The sequence below is a fragment of the Lytechinus pictus genome, chromosome 13 (genome assembly GCF_037042905.1).
Source record: "Lytechinus pictus isolate F3 Inbred chromosome 13, Lp3.0, whole genome shotgun sequence".
Classification (NCBI taxonomy): domain Eukaryota; kingdom Metazoa; phylum Echinodermata; class Echinoidea; order Temnopleuroida; family Toxopneustidae; genus Lytechinus; species Lytechinus pictus.
Window position 1 is genome coordinate 20,893,902 of NC_087257.1, and position 26,082 is coordinate 20,919,983.

The 26,082-nt window shown below is 35.4% G+C and overlaps 2 protein-coding genes across 4 annotated transcripts; one reads left to right on the plus strand and one right to left on the minus strand.

Annotated features, from left to right (window-relative positions):
- Positions 1-4,001: 4,001 nt before the first annotated feature.
- On the plus strand, positions 4,002-9,023 carry LOC129274642 (ankyrin-3-like). The gene is made up of 8 exons (XM_054911416.2): positions 4,002-4,171; positions 4,510-4,544; positions 5,435-5,539; positions 6,475-6,526; positions 7,125-7,241; positions 7,777-7,875; positions 8,177-8,239; positions 8,752-9,023. Exons 1-8 carry the CDS (start codon positions 4,027-4,029, stop codon positions 8,904-8,906), a joined length of 771 nt encoding a protein of 256 aa, XP_054767391.2. The 5' UTR covers positions 4,002-4,026; the 3' UTR covers positions 8,907-9,023.
- Positions 9,024-10,928: 1,905 nt separating this feature from the next.
- Positions 10,929-25,338, minus strand: LOC129275149 (CCR4-NOT transcription complex subunit 9). 3 transcript variants are annotated; one of them, XR_010295437.1, is made up of 10 exons: positions 24,713-25,338; positions 21,867-22,009; positions 20,196-20,316; positions 19,054-19,141; positions 17,924-18,030; positions 17,234-17,329; positions 16,301-16,399; positions 15,682-15,773; positions 13,209-15,275; positions 10,929-11,851 (listed from the first exon to the last, which is right to left on the minus strand). XR_010295437.1 is itself a non-coding variant. In XM_064108414.1 (10 exons), the coding sequence occupies exons 2-10, from the start codon at positions 24,734-24,736 to the stop codon at positions 15,107-15,109; spliced, it is 939 nt and encodes a 312-aa protein (XP_063964484.1). In that variant the 5' UTR covers positions 24,737-24,914; positions 25,295-25,338; the 3' UTR covers positions 10,929-15,106. The 3 variants fall into 3 exon arrangements, 1 of the variants encoding a protein (XP_063964484.1); XR_010295436.1 differs by having other exon boundaries at positions 10,929-11,958; positions 12,346-15,275; XM_064108414.1 differs by having other exon boundaries at positions 10,929-15,275; positions 24,713-24,914; positions 25,295-25,338.
- Between the last annotated feature and the right edge of the window lie 744 nt (positions 25,339-26,082).

Sequence of the window (26,082 nt, forward strand, 5' to 3'; positions counted from 1 at the left end):
GTGATCGTGAAATGTGCTTGCAGAGCTGAGTGCAGTGCAGTGCAGCATGGCCTTTTAATTTTATGGGTAGGCTACATGGTTCAGGATCAGGCGAAATCAAATACGTTACTCTCTCGTAGCAGTGTGATTCTGCAGTAGAAATGCAAAGCCAAAGGAATTCAACTGAATAATTTAATTTTAGTTCACTCTACGGCAAGTTTATGACTTAAACCGAACCCTTTCTTTTTGCAAATTCCTTGTATTCGGCTTGATCCACTAACGACACGTTGACGCTGAATCGCCGGACACCAGCCGCACAGTCTTCTGCTGAGCGATCGGATCAGATTTCTGAGATCGACACACAGTTTTTTTTGGAGTTGGACTTGGATTTGGAAGTAAGATACTAAGAACACGGCAACACGCCTTTGGCTTTGCCGAAGCCGTTTGACGAAAAAGGTCGTCGTCAACCCTTCAACTTACCGTTAATAACTGGTAGGACTTAAATAAAACTAATAAAAGTTATGTTTTTTTTAGAAATATTATTAGGCCTAAGTTAGACTAACTTAGACTTAGTAGGCCTAGGTTATATAACTATATAGCCTTATAGGCCCTAGACCAAAAGCTTCGGTCTCTGTAGACCAAAAGCTTCAGTCTCTGTATTTTGGTTGTTCCGCTGAACTGCGTTGGCTCACTGACCAATACTAATTACTATGGGGATTACAGTAAAATGTAAGAAATTGTTGAATAAATCCCCAGAAACGACGGTTATTCCTGTCTACGACTACGGTCTCTGTTGTTATGTTGGTTGTTCAGCTGAACTCCGTTGGCTTCACTCACCAAATACAGAGACCGAAGTTCTAGCGCGATCTGTACAGGGGACTCAATGGCCATATGTTTATGTGTATTAAGTTCGGATAAAACAGGGCAGTGAAGTTGCGCGACAGCCGAGGTAAGTCACTGTTTTTGTTCCTTTTAACTTGATATTAATTTGCATTTCGGTCGCGTTAATTTTCAAAAGTTTGATTCATTAAAGACAAAAATTGAAGAGCCCCGACGGGGGGATTTTGCATTGTAAGTCCCCTAATGGTGGCTGCAGGATAGCGAGCCGTCTGTGTGTATGAGGAGAAATTTAAAAAATAAAAAAATGTAAAAAAACTCCTCGAAACAGACGGCTGCCAGCTGTCTATATAGGCCCTAGACGGCCTAGCCGCCCTAGTTCAGTACTCGGGACAGTAGCACTTGCAGGGGCAGCGGAACGGTTTTCAAAGTGGGGGGCTGAGGCTCCTGAGCCAAAAGTGGGGGGGGGGCTGACCTTGCAAAAAATCACAATCATTCATTAGGTAATTTTTACGATTTTTTACACGGTTTTTATACAAAATGGGGGGGGGGCTGAAGCCCCCCTAAAAAATGCCTCAGTCTCAGAGTGACAGACTTAAAATGATTACAACCAGGCATATGATGATACATGGTTAGTTTTTCCCATTATTTTTATTAAAACAGTGTCAGTAGGATCTAGACCTACCAATAATTAAACTTGATCTAGATCTAACGTTTATTTGTTTAATAATATTTTTAATTATGCATGTACATGTAATTACAAGTACAACTCTAGTTCTATGGCAAAACATTATTACTTGAAATAAAACAATTAGATACCGGTATACTTAACTTAGTTTAATCATCTTTTCATACAGGAGCTGATCTTCTAACTCAAGTACCGGTACTGAAGTAGTAAATCTAACGTTAGAGTCCTTGACTTGAGCCGATAATCGATATTGAAATTGTGCACCGAAATGGAAGAAAATGTAGAGAAGGCTTTCGAGAGGCTGACAGAGTTCATCTGCAATACAACATATTACATTCAACCAACTTACGATGCAGCAATGTTGGAAATGAATCATATTCTTTCTTCAATTGACTTGGATAAACTGAAGGAAGAGTGGATTGCGATTGGAAAACAAAGCATTCAACTCGCAGCTGCAGCTGCTGATGGTAGGTTAAGATGAGAATCTCATATATGCTGAGAAAGATCATGTACTGTAAATTAATCAAAATTTGCTTATTTTAAGCTTTTTCCCAACATGTAGTTTTAGATTATTTTGTTTTAGTATTTATATCACTTGGTATTTTCTTGAGGCAAAATACATGTGTGTGTTTATGACATGGAGAACCTGATACTATGATATTGATAGTGATATCCACAGTAGATATCAAAGTGGTACACATTTGGTTGAGCCTTGATGAAATGAATCAAGTCATTCACAGCATAAAACTGATTACTTTTTATCAACATGGTTCAATTCTTGATGTAAATTGCAAATTAAAATGTGTAATCTTATAATGTGACATCTACAGTAGATGTTGAAATAGTCCGTAGTTTAATTTGAATCAAATTACAAATAATCATTAAATTATGGCCTTCACAGCAAAAGTAGTCTGTTTTTTATTCACTCTTTCTCCTTTTCTTTACGTATAGATCTAGATGCAATTTATAATGATGTAAAGTTTTCTAATTCAGATAATATCTACAGTAGATGACGAAGTAGTGGATATAAAATCCGACCTCAACCACTTGAATCAAAGCATTCATAGCATACGTTCATATTTAATTAGTTTTGATCAACATTTTATAATTATTGATGCAACTTGCAACGTGCAGTTCTATTGAGCATAATGTGACATCTACATGTACATTAGATGCCGAAGTAGTTCATATTTGAATTTGAATTGAACCATGAAAAATCAAACCAAGACCTTCACAGCATATTAGAGCATATCTTATTTTCACTTATTTTCATTTTCCCATGTAGATTGCAATTAATAAATGTAAACTTTTAACATACAAAATCTTCAGTAGATGTGGAAGTAGTGAATATCAAAGTGGGCATCAACAACTTTAATCAAAGCTTTAATAATACCAGTTTTTTTATTGAGTTAATAATCAACATGTTTAAATTCTTGATGAAATTGCAACTTTTAAAATGTGCAATTTTATTGAGGACAATTTTATATCTAAAGTAGATGCTGAAGTAATCTATGTTTGAATCTTGAATCATAAAATCAATGCCTTTAAAGTATAGAAATGTTTTGGTTTCCCTTTTCACATTTCAATGTAGACTACAGGTTAATATGGACAACGTGTTTTCTATAGTAGATGTCAAAAAAAGAATTGAGCCTTAATGAAAATAAAGTCATTCACTGTACTGTGGGTATTTTAAGTCCCTTATCTAATGTAATGATTTCTTAATCAACATGTTTCATTTTCATGCAAACCACAACTTACAATGTGCATGTGACTGAGGACTTCTGCTCTATGTAAATTCTTTGATTTTATTTTTTCATTATTTTTTTTTGGGGGGGGAGGGGGTTGACTAAGCTTCTTGTGCAAAGCACCTTTTTTATATCAATATTTTTGTTCTCAAATTGTTTAAAGATTAATTATCATTTCAAAGCAAAGACAAACTTTGTCCTTGGCCAGTTCGAATTTGAGGTTTACAATTAGAAATAGGAATAAAACAAAATAAAATCCATTAAATTAATTATATTCAATATGATTTAATCTTTTGTCTACCAATCATGTGTATCTTAATGGTTGTAACTCACCAATTTTATGAAACTGGGACCTGATTCAGTTAATTGTATTTTGCAACATTCTTCCAAGCAGTGCATTTCATAGTCCTGACAGGCCTACATGTACCTGTACATTGTTTGTAAAAAACGGGTTTATTATACATATATGTGATCTGAAATTCCTGTTCAACAGGAGTGTCAATTTCATGACTCTGAAATGATTGAAATAGCTTCCTTTGTTAAAGTTTGAAGTAGCACAATTTCGATGACTTTTTTTTTTCTTTTGCTAGTCAGAACTTGTGCCCCCCTCCCTAACAATTGTCCAGTACACCACTGCTCCCCTTGTAGTACATTTTATTATTTTTAAATTAAAGCTTTAGTGCAGGAATCTAACTAATTTGCAATACTTTTCACCCAGGCATACTGAAAGAACTTCCAAGGATACAGGAGAATGTCTTGTATTGGTTTCAAGAGATCATGGAGAAAGGAGAACAGCTTTCAAGGGATGTTAGCAGCAGAACCATGTGGACAGCATTCTTACTCACGATTGCTTTCATTTGGATCATCTCTCCAAGAAATGATAGGGGCAAGATGAAGAAGGAATTGGGCAAAGATATAGAAGGTAAGTTATGCAACGCAATGTTGCATAAAATGTCCTTTATCTACATGTATTTTGAAAATGAATACAAAGATATAGTATAAATTGCATCTGATCTTTATTTTCCCCTATTCTTTATTATGCTTGGTAAATTTTCATATTGAAGTACATTTAAAATACTGAGGTCATATAAAGGAAAAGAAGACTAAATAATGCACTCCATACAAGCCATGCTTTTCAGAGAAACTTAAAATTTTCAATGATCTTACATTTAAAATCTGTATTATCTACAAAATATTTAATGTAAATATAATTCGATATTTTTTGTTGGAAATAAACTTTTTTTTTTCTTTCCCACCCAGACCATATGATTCTCAGCCTCTTAAATCTTGCAAAGGTAGGATTTCATTATTTGGTGATGGTTGAATGTACATTTAGGAAGAGAAAATGCTAGAACTTGCTGTATCTAATGGCTTTATTCAGCAGAATGATTATTCTAAGAAATATATTGGTTGATTGATTCTAACATTATCTGAATATATCCGAATAGCTATAAATTGTTTATGGTTTTAATTGAAGTTAGTTGTTGAGGACAGATTATGATGAAAATGACATGTATTCATTGAATTTTATTAACTGGAACTGTACATATACTTAAATCAATACATGAATCCATAATGGCAATGCACCCCATGAATTTAGAAATTCCCTATAATTCAATTTATGCCAACTCGTTTGTAATTCTGAAAGATTGACTTATAATATTGTTTATGGGGGCATCGTGGTCTAGTGGTTAAGACTTTCGTCTTTCAATCTGAAGGCCGTTGGTTCAATTCCAAGTCATGGCGTGTTTTCCTTCAGCAAGAAATTTATCCACATTGTGCTGCACTCAACCCAGGTGAGGTAAATGGGTACCGGCAGGAAGTAATTCCTCAAAAAGCTGTGCGCACCGGAATCGGTAGACTAGCTTAGCTGGGGTAATATAGGAGTGCCTTGAGCACCTAGCAAGGTGGATATGTGGGCTACACAAATCCTATATTATTATCATTTATTTATGAGACAATTTGTTGTATACAAGCATGAAACTGTTTTAATTCCTAAAAAAAAACATCACATGGTATTTTTATTGAATAGGAAAACTATTAAATATTACTGGATATGTTCTTGGCGTAAAGAAGTAAAAAAAAATATGTATAGATGAAATCTACTGCAGCGACATGTTTGTTACTGCTTTCATCTTTTGCTTTGATTATTTTATTACCTTTTGTCCTCTTTTGCACATTTCAGGCCTCCTATGTGAAAGCAAATGCTAAAGAAGTAATGGACATTGTAGATGTACTTCGCGTTGATCCAAATTACTCGGTTTCTGAAGACAAGATGACACTCTTTCTGGTAAGCAGTCAGTCAGTAGATCAAGGTTTTAAATCTAACTTTGAATCCTTGTTGAACAGGGTTGACCTACATGTAATTCACCTCAGACTCCTGGCAATCACGCTTACTTCCTCGAGGTTGTGCATAATTTAGTACACGTGCATCTCCAACCCAAGCTCAATCACACAGTTTATGTCAAGCTGGTTTATATTCACCTTGTCTAGCTGGGATAATCCTCGGATTATCTTATACAACATGGGCTATTTGGTCTACTATCAATTTAGTCTTATTGCCATTTGGAATCTACTACACATGCTCAATTGTTCATTCCTTTTCATTTATTATAATGCCTTGTAGGTCTAATTAGCACTTTTTTTTTTTTTTCTTTGTCATCTGAAATTGTGATCTTTTATATTAGACCAAGTGGGTATATAGCCTACATGTAATTGGAATGGTAAATAGGCTGAATGGCCATTAGAACACATGGTTACACAAATTGGTTGTGGGTGTATGCGGATGAGAAGAAACAGAAAAGTAGATGAAGCTGCTGTAGACCAATTTGAAATTTACTGTCGTTCCATGTACAGGCCTGTATCATAATACTTTATTGATAGGATTGAGACATCAGAATTAATTTTTGAAACAATTTAAAGCATATTGTGACTTAATCTGGATGTAGAGCTGATACCTTTCAATAATTTTATGACCAGGGCCAGGCTTGCATCTGGTCTGCATCTGGTGCTTCTCAGAGCAGTGCTAAAATAGTACAGGCCAACTTTCTCCTGACCCTTTCAGTAATTATATTTTTGTGACTTACTTTTGGTCAGTAATTCACTGAAAGAGGTGTTGCTCTTATTCAGGAATAATGAATCAGTGTATGAATTTTTTAATCATTTGTTTGTGAATACAATGGATGACGTTGTGCTATTAAAAGTATGTTTCAATTTCTTTTGAAGTGTGCTTGCCTTGGAGGAAGCACAAGCCTTGTAAACTATTTTCTGAAAAGAGGTGAGTTTTCTCAATGAAAAGCATATATCCTGCATAGGGTATTATCAGAAAAATACTAAGCCCCCCTGGAATATGTTTATTTATGAAAACTTTAATGTTGTCTTATGAATTTGCATAACATTTTTTCATTCAATTATTTTAATAATTAACTACATCTTTTCTATTTTTTTTTAATGAATATTTCTTTCACATTTGTGAACGAGGTCACCTTAAATTGAAAAGAATTTAAAATCATGGTTCATGATATTACCAAAAGCTTCTTAATTTCAGCGATGATGATGAATGTGATTTTAGCCAGAAAACCAAGTTTGAAATGCATTTCAGATGTGTATTTAATATTTCTTTGATTTTTGATTTTTTCTCCGTAATGGTTTTATACAGACACTTATGATATGATTATTGAAGTCTTGGCCCCAACCTTTAAATATCACCATCAGAAATATAGGATGGGGGGGCTTGTTCAAACCTCTGAATAAGTTTCACACTACATAGTAGCTTTATTACAACTACAGTATATGTCACAAGAGTCAATTATTATGAAATACCATGCATATTCCCTTTAAGATCACAGTACTACATTTATATTATTCTCTGCTAGGGGGTGATGTTACAATCAGGAACGTACACGGTGATAGTTGTCTTCATCTAGCTGTGTTCTCTACATCAGGATCGAGACATCCTACCAAACGACTGGTGGAGATTCTCCTTAAAAATGGTAATGCTTCTTGTTTTTTCTACATGTTTAAAGACATGCTTTGAAAAAAAATTGGGAAGGGGGCAGGGGAGAGTATACATTTATACTATCTGACCTAGTGGGGAGGTCTTTTTCTGAAATTTTGTAATGTTTTCAGGGAAGTTATACCTATATATATTGAGCTGTACTATGGAACCAATTTGTACAAGAATTATGCAGAGCTCCCAACGAGTACTGATGTTCAGTAAAAAATATTGCTGAAAAATGAGGAAGAATACCGATGGTTTCATGCACGATACTGATTTATAGAATTTAAGTTTTATGTGTTTCCTATGGTATTTGTTTGAAAATGCAGATTTTCATCTTTTTAAATACTGGTACTGAAATGTTCTTGTTCAGGTTGGCAGCTCTGATTATGCTTCCTGTCACCCATTTACAGTGTCAGTGATTTTGTTTGTGTATGTTTTTCAATTGTGGAAATAAATTTGAATTGAAATTGAATGGTAATTGAAATTGAATTGAATATTTGAAATTTATTTCATTATATTTTCAACAGGGGCGGATCCAAATTGCCAGAACACCAAAGGAGACACCCCCTTGCACATTGCAGGAATGACCAACGATACAGACATGATTCAGCTTCTCATGCTGTATGGTAAGATAGACAATTCCATAACATTTGCTCAAGCCATGATTGCTCCCCTATGAATTGCTTACACTAATTGAATGACTGAATTTAACACTTTACCCTGCCCTAACTTAACGCTAAACCTAACATAAAACCCTATTGCAAGTTATTTTCAATGTCGTACCATTGCTTGGTCGGTTTGGAGTAAGTTTTGTTGGAGTGACTGTAGCAATAGACTAGGGCTTGAGCTGGACTAAAGTTCAGAAATTGACCCGAAGTATATGATATACCACTTGTTTGTATGCATTTCTTTATTTATTCATTTCAGGTGCCAATCCTTCAATCAGCAACTTTGATGGTATTCTCCCAATTCACATTGCAGCAAATGCAGGTAATAACATTCATTACAATTCTCTGTCATGCAGTGTACTCTAAAACCTGTTCTAAGTTTTGGAAATTTTGAAGATTTAGTTCATAGTCCAATAAAATTAGATATATTTTGAAGAATATGTGTGAAAGAGAGATGCAATCTAAGACCTGATATTTATGGTTAGAAACAGGAATCAGAATATTATGAATTAATAAATTGGGTCCTGACAAAACATTTCTTTTTGGTATGAAACAATTTTTCAAGCATTTTGAGAAAAAATAATAACTGGCAAGTCCTCTTCAAATAGAAGTTGATTTGAATGAAGAGACAAATAATGCTGAAAATGTCATTAAAATCAGATGTAAAGTAAGATCTCGACACATTTTAAAGTTTTGATTAATTTCACAAGACCAGTCATTCAGAGCCATCCAAAATCAATAATTTACCATAAACCTTCTACAGTCGGGATTTAATCCAGAATGAATCAAAGATTTCTTTATAAATGACAAACCTACCATCAATTTATTTTTCAGGTTACATGTCAGCTGCCAAGCTTCTGATGGTTAAACTGGAGAATGAATGGAAAGAAGGGGATACCCCTCCTAAAGTCACCATTGGTCTCCTTAGTCCAGAGAAAGCTCACCTTGTCCTGTCCTCCAGGCCCAGAAAGATTGCCTACGCTACATGAATATCACCTAGAAAAAATAATTGGAATATTGGCCCTAACCCTTGGAAGTTTTTGAAATGTCACTTGAAGGACCAAGTTCATAAAACTTGGACATAAGGGTAATCAAGTACTACTGAATATCCTGTAATGAAGTATTTAATCAATATTTCAGGCAAACTATCACTTCCTCGGCAAGCTGGATGTACTCGCTATCTTTCCTCAACTTCGCTTCGGAATGATAGCTACATCCAGCTTGCCTCAAAAGTGAGTTTGCCGATAGCCTTCACCAACGGTGATTATTTGCTTATTAATATTTTCTTGATGCCATACATAGAATGAATATGTTCTTTTATTATGACTTCATGATTATTTTCATATAAATTTGTTACATAGTGTATATATATAGAAAAAATATTTATTCAAAGTTAATCGTTTATATCTAAGGTAATTGAAAGTTAATATTGTCTTGATGACATAGAAGAGTATAAAAGTATGAATATAATGTCATGTACAGTATATTACACATATATTACATGATCACCTTCAACTGTGATTATAATTTTGCTTATTAATATTTTCTTCTTGCCATAGTAGTGTACATAGAATGAATATATTCTTTTATGACTTCATGATAATTTTCATATAATTTTGTTACATAGTGTATATATGTGTATAGAAAACATTTGTTCAAAGTTTAGCATTTACATTTAAATATACATGTATGTAAGTTGATGCCATTGTATGTTTTTATCAAGACTTCAGGAGCATTTTCATGAAATATTTGTTACACAGTATATGAATGTATATAGAAAAAAAATATTTATTCGAAGCTTATCATTTATATGTAAGGTGATTGTAAGTTAAAGGGGAATCCAACCCAAATAAAATTTGTTTTTAGAGGAAAATAAAAATCAGACTAGTTGATAGGTGAAAGTTTGAATATCGGACAAACATTAAGAAAGTTATGAATTTTTTAAAAGTTGTAATAATTGGTAATCACTATACCCATGGAGACTTCAAATTGACCGCATATGTGATGTCATAGTGCTGTGTTTAAAGGCGAGGACTACTCATCCATGTACTCCAATACAAGAAATGGCTAAAATGTTTTTGTTTTGTTTTTCAAAAATTTTACTTCAAATTGTATTTTTCTTTCATAAGGACTTGAAACAATATACTACCTGGTCATATTTAGATTACTGCCCCAGGGGAAGGGGTACAACAAAACAACAAATCCCTGATAATTAAGTACATGGCCTATGGGAAAGTTGTCCTTGCCTCTTGTCATAATTTACTTACCCATTCGCCAATTTGAAATCTACGTAGTCTTTGGGATCTCAATTTTAAAGCAGCCATAACTTTCTTAATGCTTGTCCAATTTCTTTCAAACTTACCATTCTGTTTTATTTATTTTTCTCCTTTCCAACACAACATTTTATGACCAAGGCTGGATTCCCCTTTAATATTGTCGATGACATTAAAGATTATTCATAGTATGATCATAATGTCATGTACAGTATATAGTACATGTCTGGAGTTAAATATACCATAATACATTAATTTATAGGTTTGTATACATTCTACCAAGTAATAGGTGAGATATCTTTCAAGAGGGAAATTTTTATTTATCTATGAATCCACATTTGTGGTATATTTGGCAAGACATGCACTACTGTGAGTTTTACATAAAGATGGTCAAAAAGTAAGGGAGGGAGCTTAACAAATTGTAAAAATTTGAGTTTCCTTCGTAGTTAAACCACGGACAGTCATTGTTACTTCACAAGCTGGCAGTGCTAAGTACGCCATGCAGGTGGTACTTATGAGCACCAATGTCATCATCACTGTAGTACTTTGTACACACCTCGGCCTATGGGAATATGTACCAACAAATTCCATGAAGAAATTGGTGGTATATCCTTTGGTCTTGACCATATAACAAACTGGGCAATGGCAAGGAGACCAATCTACCAATCTTTCTATCATATATATATTTAAAGAAACATGTACTTCCAAAAGCCACACATTTGCAAAAACTCAATAAAATAGTGTTGCTCATTCTTTATTCAACAAAAATAATGAGAAGCACAACATGTTGACATTGCATTGAGATCAACTGTACTTTACATTCTTCTACAAGAAGATAATCGTTTCTCCTTTGGTATACAAGAGGCAAATTCACAAACATGGGTATTTATATCAACTAAATGAGTGAAAAATTAACCCTTTTTTTAAACAGTGTTGAATCTGGAAGTTCTATTATGTTATGCAATTTGATTTATTCCCTTATCTGCAGGTACTCGTATGTTACACCAGGTTCTACAATTGTGCCGAGTTGAGTTTTGCATTTAAAACATACAAACATTGTTCATTATGCAAAGTGCTGATTTCATTTGGGTTTTATTTCCCTTTACATAGAGGTATGATATAGATGTATTTATAAATTCATACATGTAATATTTTATGACACTTAAAATTGATTCTGATATTACATGATCTATGTTTCCTTGAAATGAAATTATTTTTCATTTTATTTAATATAACCATGCTGTCTGTTTCATTTTGCACGGTACAAGAAGCATGTATTAAAAAGTACAAGAGTGAGTTTGGTTTTAATCTATTGGCACTCTTTGTAAGATGAGCCCAAAGTGCTCGGATATCAATGACGGGCACATCAGCATTTAATATAAAACATAATGGCCTGTATTCTGAAGTCAGGTTTAACTTAGACCACGGTCTAACTCTGTGCTAAAATTATGGGAGGCCAAAAGTGTCAAAATTTTTATTAAGTTGTATGTTTCTTATGTTTACTGTGGTCTTTCCTGATTCATCGATGGTGAAGACGATCATTTATCTATACTTCCGACACAATTATGAATGATTTGTGAGCCAAATGAGCTGAAATATTATATCTCTACTGTTAGTGATTTATGTAACAATTGACTGTCCATACTTTAAGGAGAATGAAACTCTTGGAGCAAGTTAGCTTTTGTGAAAGCAGAAAAATCAAAGAATAAGATCAACAAAAGTTTGAGTAAAATAGGACTAGCAATAGAAGAGTTATGAGCATTTGAATGTCAAGATCACTAATGCTATGGAGATCCTCCAATTGGCAATGCGACCAAGATCTATGATGTCACAGATGAACAACTGTCCCCTTTGAGACACTGAAAATATACCCCAAAACATCTCTTTTTGCTCATTCTAATCATATGACAAACGATTCATCAATGATATAATGTTGTGAAACCTCTGTACTTGTCCTCTCATAAAGAGAACACCTCACCTTAATTGTGATAGACTATAAAAGTGAGAATATAAGTGAAATAAGTACTAAAGTAATGAGGGAGTTGTACGTGTGTGGCATCACAGATCTTGGTCGCATTGCCAATGGTGGAGGATCTACATGGCATTAGTGATCTCAATATTCAAATGCTCATAACTTTCTTATTATTCATTCAATCTTCCTCAAATTTTCAACAATATGTTTCTTTGATTTTTCTCTTTGATATGGATTCAGCTGGTTTCAAGGGTTTCATTCTCCTTTAAACAACAACTTTAAACCTAAGTTTAAGTTAAACCCGACTTCAGAATACGGCCCAATCAGTGCCTTGTGAATTTGCTAGCCATCTCAGATACCCATCCTTGATACTGTTATTTACAACTTACATGCAGCTTTTAACAGCTGGCATAATTAATGTACATATTTACCAGTTTCTATTTACACAACATGCTCAATCATCCTATCGTTTCCTTTGATTATATATTCAAGTGGACCATAAGGCTGATCTGTTCTTGGGTGCCAATGCTTTTGAATCAGCGTAGGACCCACATGAGGACCAATTGGAGAATTCACCCTCATGATGGCCAAAATTGCCACCATAATTTGAAAAATGGAGTACTTTGGGGCAACCTACTTTAAAGTTTCCCTAGGATCTGCCACAAAAAAAAATTCAAGAACATTTTGAAAGTCAATACTCTACATACTGCAGGAATGATATGCAGTTACAGCATAATTGCTTATTGAGTAAAAAGTACCCCTTGAAATGAAAGAAATAGCCCCAACATAGCAACAAAAAAATTGCCCCTGAAAAATGCTCAAACCTTCAAGGGGCAGGTTCCTATCTATTACTATCCACATGAATATATGATTAAAGGCACATACAAGATCATGACTATACAACAACAAAATGTTCCCCATGCATTAGGTGGTTGTTTTACAAGTTGCCAGCACTGACAAATGCAGTGGAATAATTATTTTTGATCGGTTGAGATGCACTCACCACTGGACTCTGACTGTTACTATGGTAACTGTATGAGAATGACAACCCATCGGTGCCGAAGTGCTTCATGAAATGGTGCCCTCAGGAGTATTGCCTACTGAAACCGGGTGGCCCGTGTTTGAAGGCTCTTCTGGGGACCAAAGATTTCAGTAGCGAACAGGTTAAAGGACCATTCCAATTGGTTGCTGATCAGTATTTTGGACAAGATGAAAGTGCAATGATGTACTTCAATGGCCGTTGCCATCTAGTCATTGATCAGCAACCTTCCTGTCACGAAGCCCTGGACAATGTGGGATTACATGATATTTGTACCATGAATGCTCAAAATTCATACGTCCCCAGCTAGTTAGTGACTGGCAACCTTCATGGTACAAAGCCATGGACATTGTGGAATTACATCATCGTACCTTGAATGCCTAAAACTCATACACGTAGGCCGTATTCTGAAGTTTTGTTTAATTTAAGACGTGATCCAACTGATCTAACATTATGTTAGCCGAAAATGTGAAAACAACACTGTAGTATGTTATCTATGTTCATTGTGTTCTTGCCCCATGCTAAAATGCCGAGAAAAAGTAATTTGGTTATTATTCCCAGACATTTATGAATGATTTGAGTGACAGATTAGCTCATAAATCAAACTTGTACTCGTATTACTGTGTCACAATTGGCTATCCATAGTTAAACCACAAATTTAGACCAAAGTTTAAATTAAACCCAAATTCAGAAAAAGGACCTTGGTGTACATGTACATATTTAAGCATTTCCCTGTACACAATTACATATCATTTACATAATTACACATCATTTTTCCTTCAAAAGATAAACCCGAAAGGCTTGTCCACATGTAACCCGAACATATGTGAGCAAGCCTTTGCCAGGCTGTAAAGTTTGTGGCTGCCTGAAGCATAATATTGCGATCAAACACACTTCATCAAATCATTCATGATTCCTAACACATATGCTTGCATCTGCTTGGTTGACAATGAAGTTGCGATTGATTAGTGAAGTTGTGTTTCATCTCAAACCTTTATGCAACCGGTCCCATCTCATACCACAAATTGCTGTTTTGCATTCGTTCTGATGCAATACTGATTTCGAAAAACATACAAGACATTTGCCCTTAGGACAATTTTTTCCCTGCTGAGAAATATAGTTTGAGATTTTTTTTTAGTGTAGATGAATGAAGAAAATGTTAAAATTAGGGAAGCAAGAGTGGGAGAGAGATACAGAGATGGGGGAGGGGGCATTACTGATTAAGTGACTGTTTGCTATTTTTCCCTGTAATGGCTTCTCTCGTACCAGTATGCAATTCAGGAAGAAAAAAAATTGGTTTAAGTAGAAGATGACTTTAGGTCTCCAGCATTTTATCCAAAGGAGATGGGGGCTCCTATAAAAAGAAAATATGTCAACAACCTATTAGTTTAAAAAAAAAATTAAAAGTAGAGCATAATTGTTATATCTGTTGCAAACTACCTGAAGGTTAGCAGAAGCATCGATACACGGGTGAGCCCATACCCTTTCGATTTGGAACATAAAGCTGCTGTTGGGCAAACATCATTGTCAAGCTGGTTAAAGGTAAAGATGTAATTTTCAAACAAAATCTAGAGGAAACAGTTGCGTCAAAGATGAGTATTTTGTTGGAGCAAGAAATATATTCTTTTAAACACATCGAAAATACATTTTGTAAAGTGGCAAACTATTGATTACTTCATTTTACCAAATCCAGTATTAACCTTAATTTTTGTTACAATGAGGGGTGGCTTTTTATGCATGCATAAATATTGGACAAAGAGTGAAGACAAAGCAAGTCAAAATAGAAAAAAAGATAAGAAGATAGAAAAGCAGGGGGACATGACAAAAACACAAACATATACTGCTCCTTCCACGACTCTTCATTTTATGTGACCAAACAAGCTAGGCTTGTTGGTCGGCAGACTGTCATTGTGGCGGCATGGGGATTCCCCGGGGGTCCATGGAGCTGGTCTCGGTAAGGTTCTTGATGAGCTGGGCCAGCCAGCGTTTGGTGGAGCCGTCGTCCTTGAGGACGGCCATGAAGCTGTTGTCCTTGAGCTGGTCTGGGAGGCACTGCCGGAGTGCACCGCGGGCTCTGTGAGCAGAAGAAATAACAAGCATTCATCAGCACATTGAAATGTTAATGTAAGTTATATAAATGTAACAATTTTATTTCATGTTATCATTAATGATGATGATGGTGGTGGTGAAAATAAAGTGATGCTGCTGCTACTGCTACTGCTGAAGATGATGACAACAACAAATACTACGATGTTGCTGCTGATAACGATGATGATGGTGAAGGTGAGGATTATGATAATGAAAATGGTGATGACGATCATGATGATGATAATGGTGGTGAAGGTGAAAATGATGATGCTGATGCGGCAGCTGATGGTGGTGGTGGTAATGATGAAGGTGATGATGATTGTGATAATGAAAATGGTGGTGATGATGGTGGTAGTGATGATGATAATTATTAACTCCAAATATCAGTTTACCTTTGGTTATCTGAAAGTCTGAGGTAGCATCTGACAACATGCTTCAAGAGTCTAGCTGATGGTTCTTTCGCCAGTGCTATCACCATCTTGCCCTGGAAATGACAAAATGAAATAATCAATTTCAAATGAAAATACATATAATGCTAGGCTCTCGTTGCTCAACTGATGAACCCAATTCCCCCCCCCCTCCCCTCCTATATCAGCTGTTGAGTGTTGGTACATGTATTCATTTTGTATGGAAACATAACATGCAATGAATTTATACATGAAATCATATTTTTGTAAATTTCTAACATTTTTAATTCATCATTTAATTTTGAGAAAGTTTGGGATTGAAATGCACTTACAAAATATTGTGGGATTTCAGAACTACATTACGCAAATGTTGCGAATTTACTCTCAAAATATATGCTAGACTAAAAAAAAAAAGATTGAAATGTACATGTATCGCCACGATCTGCTAACGTTACAAATTAAGCGTGAAAATTTTGAAGAGCATTTTTTAGCCCTCCCCCGCTAGATGGGTTTAATATCTTAAAGAAATTATTATCAATTCCTTTTCTTTTGTAAAACACCATGTACAACAACAAAGGAAAAATTATTCAAGGTTAAAACTTACTAGTATCATTGCTACGTGGGAGAATCTTTCATACGTCTGACAGATGTAGGAAAGACCCGTTTCATCGAGAAGAATCTTCTGAAGTATGAAGGTAGCAACCTGAACAGGGTGGGGTAACACAAAGAGATAACATTGATATCTACAATTGATTGCAACTTTTTAAACATGGTATATCATATGGGGGCATTTCAACAAACCTGTGATCAATTGCAAATCAATTTCCAGTCTCTAAATCCTTAATATGTATTGCAATTAATTATAAATTTGTGATTGATTGCTAATCTGCTTCTTGCAACAAGGAGTGTAATCTGATTTGCTACATTTAAATTGATTTATTCACTGTAAAATTGCAACAAAACATTTGCTATTGATTGCAAATATTTTTTGTAACACTTCCCCCCCCCCCCCCTTAGACTTACACTTCAGATTGATTGTATGATTGATTGAATATTTTATGTTTTAGGGTCCAGTAGATAGGAAAATATGGCAAAATACAAAATCACATTTAAAAATAACATTGTTAACAAATATCTATTATTTTCTTATTTTTGCACCCCAAGATACAATGTATTTCTTTTCTTTTCTTTTTCCTTTCCTTTTCTTTGACTGAATTTTCTACAAAAAAAGTGTATTGAGCTTTTACTATAAAAAAGACCACTAATAATTGAAGGGAAAATCAAAAGAAAAGTATTTTTTTGGAAGGCATTTGTCTGTATAATAGAACGAAATACATGACACTCACATCTAAATCTTACAATATTCAGAACATAGAACGAGCTGAGTATTTATAGCAAAAAAAATAGCTAAAACAATATGTACAAAATGTATGTCAAATTCAATTCTAACTTGAAATTATCTCGCAACATCATTAGGTAATACAGAGAAAACAAATTCATAATTTTGAAGAAGTAAAAATTTTGTTTGCAAACTTACTGTTTTTGAAAGTTCACTGCCACTCTCCATTATCCTGAGACAGAGTGGGATAATCTCTGTCGTCAGTAAGAAATTTATAACCTCCTGTTCATCAGTCTGAAGAAAAAAATGAAAAAAAATAAAAAAATTTAAACTATTCATATTTAATCATTGAAATCACATTTCTGAAATTTCATCATTTACAGTTTAAAGCTTAATATCTGCAGTTTCAGCAAAAAAAATTAATTCATGGTTAATGAAGCCATTAATCAAAGTGGTCCTCTTTTAAAGTGATTATAATATAAACCACATTTAAACATTTCACTTTTCAGGAGACCTTGCGTATCATTCTATAGATTTATCCCTATTCTTCCCTTTGCTTGGGATTTCTTGTTAAAGTTAAACATTTCTTTTCAATTCTTACTCCCAGCATGTGTTACACATATCGTGCATGTCTCTCATAATGATGAATTCTTAGTCTGCTGTTCAAACCCCTACCTTTGAATTAAAGGGTCTGAATGTGCAGCCTATAATGACTTGTGCTCTGAAGGCACTCTAACTCAACAAATTGATACTAAAAGTTTGTATGTGCTGGTCTCCTACACAGACCCATTTATTGATCAAAGTTTCAATAAGGGTCTGTGCATGCAGACTAATGAACATTGGTAGCGCATGCATTATGAAACGGAAAAATCCTGTGTCGAACATTACCTTGACAAGAGCACCTATGACACCAAGACTCGTGAGGCGTAGGTACTCAAATGGGCGTGTCTTGCTGACGGTGTGTAGGAAGGGGTAGAGAAACAAAGGGATGTGAGCTGTAGGGGAGCAAGACAAAAACCAAAACGATGAGTTATCTTACTATCATAGGATGCACTGGTTTACATTTTCACTGTGAAAATGATTGATACATGTATGTAACAGTAATCAGATTAGAAATCTATTTGAACCACATTCTCTCAGACTGTCGCAATGCCGATACTCAACCTACCCCATCTACGGCGAGTCAGTGGCAGTCTGAATAAGCATACAGACACCAGTGGGCTAAAGCTAACAACAAAAAGGCAAAAGATGAAAAATTTTGTGTTCGCAATGGACAAGATGACTCCTATGAAAGACTAAATTACTGAGCTATCGGCAGAGCCAAAGTGAATGGAGCAATGCAAGTGTCTGTCATGACCATTTGGTGATGCAAAACATCTACAAGAAATCAGTAAACTAACATAGTTTAAAACACCGAAATAATTGTACATTGGCCTGGTTAAAAACAGTTATGAAGCAGGCCGATTCATACTGACATCAATGTGTGATTTCAAGATTGGTGTTGACCTTTTGGTGTTGGAGTTAGGTCTATTTTTACATAAGCATAGCACCAAACATAAAATGAAGTTGGTCCTGAAAAGTCACTCACTAGGTGATGAGCTGATTATATTGTGATCTGGATTATTTGTGTAAACTCAGAATGGGTTTTGGAGCTAGGAAACGCAATCCAAATTGTGCTTTGTACACCGACACCGGACTTGAAATCACCCAATGTGTTAATTAGCTATTCAAGTAGCTACCCATTTGGCCACCATGAATAAATTCATGTAACAATTGAGTGTCAAGGTTTTTCATCATGCATTGCAAAAATATGGTCATGAAAATGCTAAAAATGCAATCAAAAACTGATAACATTCACACCTAAGTACTCTAAATGATATTAGTTTAATTATGCTATGACAAAATCAATTCTTTGAACAACAAATCTGTGAATTCCCCAGGAAATCAATTGCCATGATAAAGACAAAACAACTATCTAATCTAAAATTCCCTATAACTGATTTAATGACTCATCTTACCTTGTAAGAATGCTGATCTTGTCTCTGGATGTGATGCTATACATTGTAACAGAGCTAGGGCATTGCACACTCGATTGGACTGGTGGGCCTGAAGAAAATTGAAAATTATTTTTTGTCTCCAATGAACAGGATGAAGAGAACATGGTAAACAACATAAAAAATAATACAAACAAAAATGTTTCATTTAGTTATTCAATATTCTTGTTAATATATAGCACTTTTCCAATAAAGCCCAAAGTTTATACAATTAATCAATTATGCGCAAATATTTAATCTTAAATCTACAAAATATCAAGTATTATCTTGTAACCAAGTAAATCCCTGTCAAAAAGAGGGAGTCTAGGTGTGCAGTGCGGGTTGGTAGCTCATCCTGCTTGGCAGGAATGGTAATAGAACAACCGTTCATGAGGTCAAATTATCAGGGGGTAATGGATCTAGTGATGACTAGACAGAAATGTTTTTTTTAATGTGATCAAATTGAAAACTAGACAGGTAAATATCTCACCAATCTGTTATTAGACTTGACATCTATGTATATATCCATTCTCAAGCCTTTTTTTTAACATATAATATTTTATACAAAGTATATAAATAATAAATGAAGGAATTCTGTATTGACGTTGGTTTCAATCTACCAAAAAGTGTGATACTTGTAAACATGGCTAAGTTGACCTATCATGAGGTAAATCTTCCTTTATTTTGTGCACACGAGACGCATACTACCGGGTACCCATCAATCTGATTACCCATTAAACAACATGTGCGCGTTGGCATTTAAGCATGACTCTAAGTCACAATTACCGGTAACTGTTTATGAAAATCCCCCCTTGATAATGGAAAAACATGAGCTGTATTTTAAGTCAAATCTTTCCTAAGTCAAACAGATTTCTTCAGTCCAAAAAGATTTTACATTTACCTATTCACGTCATATCCTGCAGTCCTTTTCAGGACTAATTTACATGGCATTACCGCAAACCTAACCATCCAATTTTTTAATACAAATTCATATCAATAATAAATCCTGAAATTCTACATTGACTATGTTATTAATCCATTTACTAGCATGACAAAATCTTAGAATTGGCTACTGATACAGGGCATACTGTAGATTCAAATCTGTCACTTCTACATGTTGTACATACTGTGAGAGCTGGTGGGTTGATGTATGGATAGATGTTGACGATCTCTTGTAGCAGTGCAGCCACTGTACCAAAGGAGTGCCACAGCATGGGGGCTAAGTCTGGAACCACCTCACGCTTTTTACTGTTGAAAGAGGAAATTAAAATGAAAAGAAAATGAGCATTAAAGCTATTACTGACCCTAGTTGAACATAAGAGCATGAAAAAAAGAGCTTGATACTTTATTTAATTACTCATGACACTTTGACAGAAAGCACCAGTTGCTTTTTTTTTATGAATACATATATGTAATAAATATGCATGTAGCGTTTCCAGGAAAAGAAGAAAATTGGATTTTAAACTTTCATGGCAAGATTTCTGTCTTCTGGATGAACACACTGCTGGACGAACTGGTATAAATGCAGCAGGTGAGAGAGGGCGCAATGATATCTAGTCGTATCGTAGGTAGCTCTTTCCAATCTTTGACTTATACATCACCTATAGTGATGTACTATTTACTACCCGTCATAGGAGATGGTTCCAAGCCAAAGGCATATTCACAAGAAATGATTGTTTTAATTGCTCAGTGTTTGTGGGGTGGATGGGAAACCTTTGTTGTGATCCACTTCCTGTCTTTCTACATTTTGTTCTTGTTCATGTTACATCTAGTACAGTTGTTCTTTAGTAAAATGAAGCACCATACAGTATATATAATTTTTCATTTGGGGCAGAGTTTTCATGAATTCACAACTCTCATATGGTTAGATATTTTTAAAATAGGAAATGGTGGGATAAATTGGGGTAGTTTTAGGATAGTGAACATATTACTTATATTAGGTAGTGTAGTTTGAGGTACATGAAACAACCCCAGGCAATGCCTTGTAGTGATACCTGTCTACAAAGACCAATGAACGGAAAATAGAAAAGCGGTCTCCATGAACAGGTAGCCTTTACGAATAGGTTCCTATATTACATCTTTTGCAAAGGAAAAATTATCCAAGGGGGTCCAAACTTGTGTTCATTAGAGAGAGGTATTTCTTCTATACAGGGGGTCGCTAAAGCAGGTTTGCTAGTACAGTTTCAATGAGAAATAGAGAGAAACCAAACAGAGCTGCAAACCTTAGTTGTGAAAAATAATTATAATCTTTTTTTTTTGTCCTATTTTCAAGCCTAAATTCCTATTTTTCTTTTAAATTTGAAAAACATATCATACATCATCATTCTTACAAGTTTCAAAAATCCTATTTCTCGGGGAAAATCCAATTTAGTGTCACTTTCCCCTTAAAAATCCTACTAAATAGGATAAAATCCTTATTGTCAGCTCTGCTTATTTGTGGGTGCGTCGTGGTCTAGTGGTTCTGACTCGCGCCTTTGAAACAGAGGGTCGTGGGTTTGAATCGTAGCCATGGCGTGTTTTCCTTCAGCAAGAAATTTATCCACACTGTGCTGCACTCGACCCAGGTGAGGTGAATGGGTACCTGGCAGGAGTAATTCCTTGCATGCACTGAGCGCCGATGATGGTACATGTAGCTCGAGCTATAAAAGCCAGGGTAATAATAGCAGCGCTTTTGTATCTTCTGGCAAAAAGTGCTTTATAAATCTAGCTATTATTATTATGCTTATAAACAGGTGGTTCTCCTCCATGTATGCAGGTGGTTGCTTAAGCATGTTTGACTGTATAAATAACATATTTACCTTAATTCGTGTAGTGCATTTTCCCTTGTGTCTGGACTCGCTAGCTCCACAATCCACTGGTAGATCTTCTCTCTCTCCACCGGTGCCATGGGAGGGATGGAGGAAGGCGCTTGGGGAGGGGGGATTGCAGCTCCTCCAAGACGCTGATGGGATACAACAAAACATGAGATTCATTTAGACTACTCTTAACCATATAAGGACTGAGCTGTTTTGCATTGAACTCTTCAAATCATCCCTCAAAACTCACTTATTTCAGTAGAGGTGTAGTAACTAGCTTCATTGGATGAGCCTGTGTCTATGAATGTTCTTAACTCTTTGGACACTGAATTATTTTTTGGGAAAAATAATGACAATTGTACTCATGATATTTTCTTTGAAATATAGAGTTCCAATTTCACCATCGATATTGATATTTATTGAATAGATGCTACCCAAGAACTATAGCTATTTATCACATTCCCCGGTATTAAGGTAAGGGAGAAAAATAATTATTACGATTGTTTAATTAAATTGTAGGAATGTGAAAAATTGCAACATCAGCGCAACAAGAGTTAACAAAAACATGGTGCAATATAAATGCTGTGGATCATCATTTAAGAGGTGTTAAAAATTGGGAGGCATGATGGATCCCTTATGAGCTTGGATGCTGCCCTTGCCAAAAATTAGCAGAGATTTGTTCTTATATACTAATACTGCATAAAGTATATACATTTTCTAATTTCAATATCAATTATTAGGCATGTTCATATAAAAATATTTGCATATCAAACACCACACCCATCATCATTATCAGTAGAGGCGCTGGTCCAAAAATTGGGATTGTCCCAGAAAGCAAGAATATCCTCATAAACCAAGACAAATCATGTCTTGATAAATTGAGATTGTCTTTGTTTATAAGGACAGTTTTTTTGTCACTTACCCATGCGGGACATAGACGGTAATGACAGGAATGGAAAGTGCTAGAATTAGATTCAGTGCCCTCAATTCCCCCCAGTTTACTGTCTATTTTTCACAACTAACCGTCTTCCAGTAATCTTGTTACCTGATATGTTTACATTGACTAGCGCACTTGATTGGGGTTGGCACTTGATTGGGGTTGGCACTTGACAGGTGAATGAATTTTCTTGTGAGGAGAAACAACAAGGAACAAGGTTATATCCATCATAACCTTGTTCCACTCATTCAATGAACAAGGTTATGATATAACCTTGTTCTCAGTTATGTCTCCATGTGTGGCAAAATAAGGGTGGCAATGTTTGGCTTATTTTCTTTGGGACAAATGCTTGATTTTTTTACACTGACAGTTTCCATAACACCTATTTGTCATACAATTTGGCCCTTAAGTAAATTTGATTCTTTAAATTATTTTTTTCTTAATTAGAAATAGAGATAAAAAATGAAAATTTTCTTGCCATATTACTTTCCACCAATAGAGGGCGTACACAAAAATATGCCCAAAATTCAAGTTTTTGAGCGCTCTAGTGAATACAAAAATTATTTCCAAGTTACTAATGAAAAATAAATTGCAACTGTATGGAAATTAGTAATTTTGGTCACAAAAGTGATATTTTAATGATTTTTGAAAGTGTGTGGTCTGTACAGCATTGGCATGCCATAGTCCTTCCTGTAGATTCCCCACAGGCAGGGTGGTTGCAGTGAACAAGTGCCTTGTTCATTGAATGAGTGCATGGACTCAACGGCCGTATGTTTATGTATTAAGTTCGGATAAACCAGGGAGTGGGAGTTGCATGACAGCCGAAGTAAGTAATACTATGGTCACATTTGTTCTACGGCGGCCGTACGGCGAGTCGAATACAGCCGTTTTATTAAATTTGATTCAAACCACCTATATGTAGTTTGACAAAAAAATGTTAAAACGGCTGTTTTCAACTCGCCGTACGGCCGCCGTAGAACAAATGTGACCATGGTATCACTGTTTGATTTTTTTCCTTTTTAGTTTATTTTTTCCCATTTTGGTGCTTTTCAGGCCAAAACGACATAATAATCTTTATTTTGGTCCATTTCTTTTTATATATTTTTATGAAATAAAAGACAAAAATCGAGGAGTCCCTTCGAGGGGATTTTGCATTGTTAATCCCCTAATAATGGCGGCTGCACGATCGCGAGCCGTTTGTGTACGAGAATTTTTTTTTTTTTAATGTTAAAAACTCCTCGTCCTCGAGATGGCTGCCAGCTGTCTAAGACTAATGGAACTCTTGCCAATTTTTTTTTGGGGGGCTGTCTTTGTAAACTTCTATCTTAAATATAGTTTTTATCATGAAAAATTAGCTTGGGCTTGGCCTTGGCACAATTCAAATGAATGTATGTTTTTCTTCAAGTTCATCATGCTTTGTTTTTAACTTATTTTTGTTTTATTTTTAACTTCACTCATCAGACATTCAGCATGTCGTTTTTGGCCTAATCGTGAAATTTGTCACCTCTCTTGTCGTGTGCGTCGGTGTGTGTGCGATCGTTGTGTACAAAGTCAATGGGAGTGGAAAGATGTCACCACTAACGTTAGTCACCACCGCTGACGAAATAAACGGCAATGAATGGACTGGTGACATAAACCACGATAATGCCTCGTTTTTTTACTTTGTTTTACACAACGCTCAATTAAGAGATTAATCTTCAATCAATCAGATACAAAATTATCTTATGAAAGCATTGACCATCGTTCGCTAGAAACTAATATGACCCCTACATAATTTTCAGTAGGTGGGACCGAGGCCGAACAGTTTTGTTGGTATTTGAAATGTGTGAAGATCCTTCCCGAAAATTGGGCACTTTTATACATTCTACAACAAAGAAAAATAATCTAAATTGATCTTAAATAGTAATCTTACCGGTTGCATCCCAAGACCATGCATTATACAAGGTATTATCGAAAGTTCAGATGAAAATTGGACGTCTCCCCACTCCTATTTCACTGCTGGCTAGCGACCGACGGATTTCCATTCTTATCCGTTCTCTGATTGGTCAGTTAAGACAGTGCGGTGTCTGTGTGTTCCGTGTACTGTACTGTGTGTATGTGTGATGCGAAGCGTGCTGTGCATGTGTCATAGAGATATATACTAACATGCCGGTCAATTGACCATATATGTTTCAGTGTATAATAAAAATGGAAACATGCTGGTCAACATGCTATTGTAAATATATTGCATTATTTCGAGCATATTGTACACCGTTGTATACTGCACATTTGTGGTGCAGATATAAAAAGAGCAGTTTAAGGAAACTTGTGGTAGCCTATAACGATGCTATGAGAATGCTTCTTCAATTACCTAGGCACTCTAGTGCTAGTAGAATGTTTGCTGACGCTAATGTACCTTCATGTCAAGCCGTTCTTAGAAACCTAACTTTTAAGTTTATTGAGAGAATTGACATTTCTGAAAATGCTATTGTAAATATATTGGTTAACCCCTTACAGAGCTGTACGAGGTACACCTCGGAACTGTGGAAGCGTTGGTATGACAATTTGTTAGCAGAGTCATAAGTAACCCAGAGAGCTCCCGTCCGCGCAGCGGGCGGGAGCCCAGAAGCTCACAGTGTATTCTACCATTGCCACCGGACAAGGGTGATTTATGGTCTAAATATTTCTCCAAATGAATTGTGAAAACAAAAAGTGTACAATTACCACGATTATATGGATGAAGGTCTAGCGAGTGGCAGATTCCTGACATCTGAGCACAGTCTGGAACCTCAAAAAAACGAAAAGTTCTCTGCTTCTACCCCGTCTCGATCGGCCATTTTTGTTAAAAATCGTAACAAAACGGCCGATCGAGACTGGGTAGAAGGAGAGAACTTTTGGTTTTTTTGAGGTTCCAGACTGTGCTCAGATGTCAGGAATCTGCCACTCGCTAGACCTTCATCCATATAATCGTGGTAATTGTACACTTTTTGTTTTCACAATTCATTTGGAGAAATATTTAGACCATAAATCACCCTTGTTCGGTGGCAATGGTAGAATACACTGTGAGCTTCTGGGCTCCCGCCCGCTGCGCGGGCGGGAGCTCTCTGGGTTAAGTCATAAGTAATTAGTGGTCTACTAATATTAGTCTGTATCTTTGTCTTTTTCGAGACAAGTTACTCATTTTGCCATATGTAAATATTTCCATTGTACTGTTGTACTATTCACTTACTGCTTAACCACTTGTTTTAGGTATTCATTGTTTGTTCCTAGTTATTAGTGTGATTTGTTTTACTCCTTTTTGAC